Source organism: Rhincodon typus, chromosome 47, assembly GCF_021869965.1.
Source record: "Rhincodon typus isolate 14 chromosome 47, sRhiTyp1.1, whole genome shotgun sequence".
Classification (NCBI taxonomy): Eukaryota; Metazoa; Chordata; class Chondrichthyes; order Orectolobiformes; family Rhincodontidae; genus Rhincodon; species Rhincodon typus.
The window spans coordinates 772,613-780,542 of record NC_063378.1 but is presented as its reverse complement, the minus strand read 5'-3'; the positions used below and the strand labels follow the sequence as shown (position 1 = coordinate 780,542).

Here is a 7,930-nt window from a genome sequence, read left to right as displayed (position 1 = left end):
CCATCAGTGAATTCCCCTCAGTATCAACATCTTGGTGTTTCCCATTGCAAGGGAATCTAACCATCCCCTCTTGACAATCAATGTGATGAAAGCTTTTGCCTCTCCCACCTTTACAGGCATGTGTGTTCCAGATTCAGCACCACCATCTGGGTGGAAAAACTTTCCCTCACCTCCACGCTAAACGTCTTTCCCCATACTTTCAATTTATTCCATTTCCCCCTGCCCTTGACATTTGAGCTCTCTATCAAAGGGAACAAGGTTCCCCTTGCCCACCCTATTTATACTCCCTCATCATTTAATACATCTCAATTATGTTCCCGCCCCCCTCAATCTCCTCTGCTCAAAGGAAAACAATCTCTTTGATATGACAACAAAGCTTAATAGACATTTAGATGGACACATAAACCGGCTGGGAATAGTTGGATACATACGGTGTGCAGGAAGATGAGATTAGTGTAGAATGGTATGATGGTCAGCACAGACCTGGTGAGTCGAAGGGCCTGTTCCTGTGTTGTACTGTTGTGTTGATTCATGTGGAGCGGGCCTGTAGTTGTCAATAGATGGCTTCCTTTGATTGAAATGTTTATTTGAAGGAGCAAATCCATTTTTTTTTACTTTGATGAATGTTTTGAAACAGAGGATCAATTAATGCTCTTGTTTTGAAACAGAGAATCAATCAATGTTCTTGATTTCATGTTGCCCTTAAACAAATAAATGCTTCACTGGAGGATAACATTTATGCCGTACCAACTCCTTGCCTTCAGATCCGATTGGAGTTCGACTGAGGGATGGAGATGGCCACTGTTCAGGGAGGGTTGAGATGTATTTCAACAACACCTGGGGAGCTGTCTGCGATGATGGTTGGGACATCCTTGATGCGAATGTTGTTTGTAAGCAAATTGGATGTGGACCTGTCCAATCGGCTCCAGGCAATGCTCACTTCGGGCCAGCACAGTCTTCCTTCTGGCTGGATGATGTTAGTTGTAAAGGCACTGAGTGGAATTTGTATCAGTGTCAATCGAACTCATTGGGCAAACACAACTGCCAACCTAATGAGGCAGCGTCTGTTATTTGTTCAGGTAATATTTCTTTTCCATTGCATTTTTGGTAATTTGTTCAGGTGTCCGACCTGAGGTGACGTGACAGATTGTTGTTCAGATTGATGGCACGTTAGCCATTTTTGCTGTAATTGGTCTTAAGGACTACAAAGTAATTTTCCAAATTCTCCTCAAAGACTGATGTCCATATGAAGCAAGACCTGGATAATGACCATGCTTGGCCAAACTGGTGGCATGTAACAGTTGTGCCAGACAAATGCTAGGCAATGACCATCTCCAATAAAACATTATAAAACCATCACTACTTATCATTCAATGGCATTACCCATTAATAACATCCTCATTGTTACCAGGGGTTACAACTGGGACAGAAGGTAACCATCACCCATTTGGCATTCAACGGTGAAACTTTCACTGAATCCCCCAGAATCAACATCCTGGTGCTAACAGTTGAGAGAGAATCTAAACTTTGCCTGATAGACAACCTCATTAGTATCGCTGAATCGCCCCTGTTGACAATATTCTGGGGGTTACAATTGAGAAACAGTCAAGCTATTGCCCCTTTAGACTGAGTGGTGTTACCATCACCTGAATTCCCCCAATATCAATATCTGAATGGTTAATATTGAAAGAGATTCTAACAATTGCCCCTTGACATTCAATGGTGTTACTATCAGTGAATCCCCCACAATATCAACATCCTAGATGTTACCATTGAGACAGAATCTATTCATCACCCCTTGACATTTAATGACATTGCAATAACTATCTCACTATCAGCTTCCTGAGGTTTCCGTTGAGAAAGAACCAAACCATTTCTGCCTTGATGTTCAATGGCATTACCATTACTGAATTCTCCAGTGTCATAATCGTGGAGATTACCATTGAGAGAGTATCTAGCAATCACCACCTTGACATTCAATAATGTCAACCATGACTGAATCCATGACTATCAATATTCTAATGATTACCATTGAGAGAGACTCTAGCCATCACCCTCTTCACATTCAACGGTGTTATCATCACTGAATCCCCCACTTTCAATATCCTTGAGTTTACCATTGAGAGGGAATCCATAAACATCTGATCTTGACATTCAAGGTGATGAGGGTTTTTGCTTCTCACACCCTTAAAGGCAGTGAGTTCCAGATTTCCCACCACCCTCTGGGTGAAAATGATTTTCCTCACTTCCCCTCTCAACCTCCTGCCCCGTGCTTTCAATCTATTGACTTCCTAGGCCCTGACATTGATCCCTCTATCAAGGGGGAAATGTTAAAGAACATAAGAACTTAAGAACTAGGAGCAGGAGTAGGCCGTCTGGGCCTTCGAGCCTGTTCCGCCATTCAATAAGATCATGGCTGATCTTTTCGTGGACTCAGATCCACTTACCCGCGTTCTCACCGTATCCCTTAATTCCTTTATTGTTCAAAAAAAATCTACCTTTTTTTAAAAAACGTTTACTGAAGTAGCGTCAACTACTTCACTGGGCAAGGAATTCCATAGATTAACAACCCTCTGAGTGAAGAAATTCCTTCTCAATTCAGTCCTAAATCTGCTCCCTCTAATCTTGAGGCTATGCCCTCTTGTCCTAGCTTCACCTGCCAGTGGAAACATCCTCTCTACTTCTATCTTATCTATTCCCTTCATAATTTTATATGATTCTATAAGATCCCCCCTCAATCTTCTGAATTCCAATGAATATAATCCCAATCTACTCAGTCTCTCCTCATAAGCCAACCCCCTCAACTCCGGAATCAATCTAGTGAACCTCCTTTGCACCCCCACCAGTGCCAATACATCGTAATGTCGTACGATCAGAATAATGCAACTTCATAGACATGTTAACTTAAAGACTTGCTCTCTGAATTAATGCAGTGGCAATGAAAACTCATTGAGTAAGATTAGGCCCCAGTTATACTTTGTGTCAGGGAGGGACTGAAGATTAGCAATGACTGAGTCAAGCCTCACTGAAGTAAGTATGTCCAGTAAAGATATGTGTCGCATTTGTGTTTCTATAAATATCAGCTTCAATACATTTTTATTTAACGACTGGCCCGGAAAAGCAGCATTAGCAACTGTTTTAGCTCTTGTAAACTCCAAATAAATTGGAGTCTCACTGAGGAAATGACGCATGTGAAAATAGATAGACAGATAGATAGGTGGCTAGACAGATAGATATATGATAGACGGATGGACAGACAGAAGGAAAGAGAGAAAGAAGAAAGAAAAAAAATGTGTTCGTAATTCAAAAGTAGCAGATACAGCACATTTTTTATTACAATAAGAAACCTGCTGACTGGCCACAACCACAAACTGTACCCTGTCCAATGATTGAGTACAATTCCTCCATTTGACCTTAACCACAGGCAGAAAGTTAAACTAAACTCCTGTCAGATTGAATAATTGCAGAAGGTGGAACACTTGCCCACTTACCTCCTCCATCCTCACAATCCAAGGCTCCAGATACACCTTCTGGGTGAAGTAACGATTTACCTATACTTCACTCAAATTGTTTTTGCTTCCACATGGGAGACATGAAACGCAGACTCAGTGATCACTTTGTGGAACACTTTCATTCTGTCCATATAAATGACACTGAGCTTCCAGTCGCCTGCCCCTTCAACGCCCCACCACGTTCCCCCCACCCCGGCCAACATTTCTGTCTCTGGGTCTTGCTGCAATGCTTGAGCAAAGCTCAGAGCAAGCTGGAAGAACAGCATCTCATCTCCCACTTGGGGACCCTGCAGCCTTCAGGACTCAATATCAAGTTCAGTTGTTTCAGAGCCTGATGCACCTCCTTCCATGTCCTTTACCCAGCCCCACAGCACAGGCCCTGTCATGACATGGGCTTTGTCCATTGAACTTTTGTTCTGTCTCTTTGGGCTTTGTCTCTAACTAACTGCTCAATTCTTTCCTCCCCCAATCTATTTTGAGCACATATACCACCTTTTCCTAGCTGCTCAGTTCTGAAGAAGAGTCACTGGACTTGAAATATTAACTCTGTTTCTCTCTCTTTCTCTCTCCGCAGATGCTGCTGGAACTGCTGAGTTTCTGCAGTATTTTCTGTATTTATAACCTGAAACGTTAACTCTCTTTCTTTCTCTCTCTTTCTCTCCACAGATGCTGCCAGACCACTGAGTTTCTCCAGCACTTCCTGATTTTGTATCAGATCTTCAGCATCTACAGTTCTCAGTTTGGTGTTATCAGACTGTCTATTCCCGGAGGGGAAGTGTTGAGAGATAATTTAGCCAGGATTAGTATATATGTATTTCATAGTTAGAACTCATGTTTCAAACTTGCGTTCCTTTTAAAACTTCATGTTCCATTCAGAGAATAATGGATTATACACGTTAACCCCACTGTGACCCCACTAATGTTAGACAGAATGCTTCTGCAGAGAGCAAACTGAGGCACTCATTCATTAGAGCTGTACAATTTTCACTAACAAAAACCCATCACACTGAAATGTTTCTAACATACAATGCACACGGCTCAAATTTAAATTGGGTCCTCAGGATTACTCGTTAAAACCCCATGCTCTTTCATTCTAATGGACTGGGCTTTGAAGATAAATACATGAATAACGATACGCACGTTCTGAAATGTACAATAAACTGAAGAGGGATAGAATTCTAAATGAAGGAACAAATTTCAATAATAACCAATTTTCCTTAGGTGTGTGAACAATGGCAGCACTGATGGCTGTAATAACTCATGGACAACAACGGGAAGGGGACCATTGTTTGTTATCGAACACCAAACTACTTGTGGTGTACGTGGGCTAGTCACTGCTCTACATATCTCTCAGGACATGCAATACTTATGGATTTTCTACTCAACCTGTTCAGAGATTACATACCTTTGGAGCAGGTGGGGCTTGAACCCAGGCCTCCTGGCTCAGAGGCAGGGATGCTACACTGTAGCACAAGGAGCCCCTTTACATTTCACTCTTAATAGCCCATTTAGGGATGGGCAGGAAATTCTGGCCTAGCCAGTGACACCCACAACCCATGAGTAATTTTTTAAAATTGCATTGTAGGATGCATAGGCGGTGCATGAACTATTTTAAAATAGCCGCTGGAGAGTAGCTTCAAATTAGTTTCCAACGTACTCAAACACCAGCAAGTGCTTGAATAAAATTAGTCCATTGCTAATTCAGAACTTCAGATGCAGATGGCCACAGTGCACCATTCGTGTGTGTACAACAATCAAAAATCTATTACTCCTCAGGACCTGGTTCCCTGGAGACAAAGAGAAGATTTTTGTCACACAATGTGTCTTTCACAACTGAACAAAGTGGGTAGTACTAATTGGCATTTCCATAAGAAATGGGAACAGCAGTAGGCCTCTCAAGCCTGCTACACTCTCCAAAAGGATTATGGCTGATCTGACATTCCTCACTTCCACTTTCCTGCCATTTCCCTTGATTCCTGACTAATCAAGAATCAACCTATCTCAGCCTTAAATATACACATGGACGCTATCCCCATGGCTCTCTGTGGCAAGGAGTTCCAAAAACTCACAACCCTCTGAGAGAAGAAATTCCTCCTCATTTCAGTCTTCAACTGGTGCCCCTTTATCCTGAGATCGTGCCCTCTGAGCATACAAGGCAGTACCCTGACCAATTAGTGTTGTGTAAAACTGAAACAATATTTGCCATTTGAAGTCAATCAGCATTAGTGACTGCATTCTCAATTACAATACCTCTGCAAGCCATAATCCACTTGCTAAGCATCAACACTCTCCTGTGGGATAAACATTATTCTTCTACGGAATTTCCCTCAGGATTGCATGAGGGATATCTTTGAGGATGTGTGAAAGTTATTCTGAAACACTGTAAGACATTTTTGCTCAAGGAAATCAGAAGGTGTTAACACCTGGATTAATTTTACAAAAAAATACATTCATAGAAACTTAGAAGATCAGAGCAGGAGTAGGCCATTTGTCCCCTCAAGCCTGCTCCACCATTCAATAGGATTGTGGCTGATCATCCGGCTCAATATCCTAATCCTCTCCTCCCCCCATATCCCTTGGTTTCTTTAGCTACAAGAGCGAAGTCTACCTCATTCTTGAAAACACACAATGTTTTGGCCTCAGCTACTTTCTGTGCTGGTGAATCCCATAGGCTCACCACTCTCTGGATAAAGACATTCATCTTCTCAGTTCTGAAAGGTTATCCCGTATCCTTAAACTACGACTCCTGTTTCTGGACTCCCTGGTCATCGGGAACTTTGTTCCTGCAACTAACCTGTCTAGTCTTGTTAGAATTTTATAGGTTTCTATGAGATGCCCCTGCTCACCTCTCAGTTGTCTAAACTCCAGTGAATATAATTCAAACTGACTCAATTTCTCCTCATCCGTCAGTCCTGCCAATCCAGGAATCAGTTTGAGAAACCTTTGGTGCACTCCCTCGAGAGTCATTCTTCAGATAAGGAGACCAAGACTGTACTCCATCTTCCAGCTGTGACCTCACCAATGCACTGTACAATTGCAGCAAGACATGTCTACTCCTGTACTCTAATCCTCTCGCTTTGAAGGCCAATATACAGTTTGGTTTCTTTACTGTCTGTTGCATCTGGACCAGAGCAGGACTTACACAATTAACAGTAGAACCCTGGGGAGTGTTACTAAAGAAAGAAACATTGGGGTACAGGTATATAGTTCCTTGAAAGTAGAGTCACAGGTAGACAGGGTTGTGAAGAAGGCATTTGGCAGACTTGCCTTCATTGTTCAGGGCGTTGAGTATAGAAGTTGGAACGCCATGTTGCAACTGTACAGGATATTGTTAAGGCTGCTTTTAGAATACTGTGTTCAGTTCTGGTCTCCCTGCTATAGGAAGAATGTTGTTAAACTTGAAAGGGTTCAGAAAAGATTTACAAGGAGGCTGTTGGGATTTGAGTGTTTGAGTTATAGAGAGAGGCTGAATAGACTGGAACTTTATTCCATGAAGCTTTGGAGGCTGAGGGGTGACCTTATAGAGGTTTATAAAATCATGAGGGGCATGGATAGGGTTAATAGCCAAGGTCTTTTTTTGTAGGCTAGGCAAGTCCAAAACTAGAGGGCATAGGTTTAAGGTGAGAAGGGAAAGGTTTAAACTTACCTGAGAGGCAACGTTTTCATACAGGCACCACCCTCTTGGCTTTTCTGATGAAGGGTCTAGGCCCGAAACGTCAGCCTTTCTGATCCTATGAACGAGGACAACTGAGATGTACGTACAGTTGTTTTTCAAGGACCGTAACTTCCCCTCCTCGGTGGTCGAGAACGCCCTCAACCGTGTCTCCCACATCTCCCGCACCTCATCCCTCACACCCCGTCCACGCAATAAAAACCAAAAAAGAATCCCCCTCGTCCTCACGTACCACCCCACCAACCTCCGGATCCAACGCATCATCCTCCGACACTTCCGCCATCTGCAATCCGACCCCACCACCAAAGACATCTTTCCCTCCCCACCTTTATCTGCTTTCCGGAGGGACAACTCTCTCCGTGACTCCCTTGTCCGCTCCACACTCCCCTCCAGCTCCACCACACCCGGCACTTTTCCCTGCAACCGCAGGAAGTGCTACACCTGCCCCCATACCTCCTCCCTCACCCCCATCCCAGGCCCCAAGAAGACTTTCCACATCAAGCAGATGTTCACCTGCACATCTGCCAATGTGGTATACTGCATCCGCTGTACCCGGTGTGGCTTCCTCTACATCGGGGAAACCAAGCGGAGACTCGGGGACCGCTTTGCAGAACACCTACACTCGGTTCGCAACAAACAACTGCACCTCCCAGTCGCGAACCATTTCAACTCCCCCTCCCATTCCTCAGACGACATGTCCATCCTGGGCCTCCTGCAGTGCCACAACGATGCCACCCGAAGGTTG

General features: G+C 43.6%; 1 protein-coding gene across 1 annotated transcript in view; it reads left to right on the top strand.

The window, feature by feature from the left end:
• Window positions 1-7,930, top strand: part of LOC125487920 (deleted in malignant brain tumors 1 protein-like) — a 15,282-nt gene that overhangs the window by 4,777 nt on the left and 2,575 nt on the right. Inside the window, exon 4 of the mRNA XM_048620561.1 lies at window positions 765-1,079. Within this exon, the coding sequence (XP_048476518.1) occupies window positions 765-1,079 (315 nt within the window). The remainder of the gene's footprint in view (window positions 1-764; window positions 1,080-7,930) is intronic.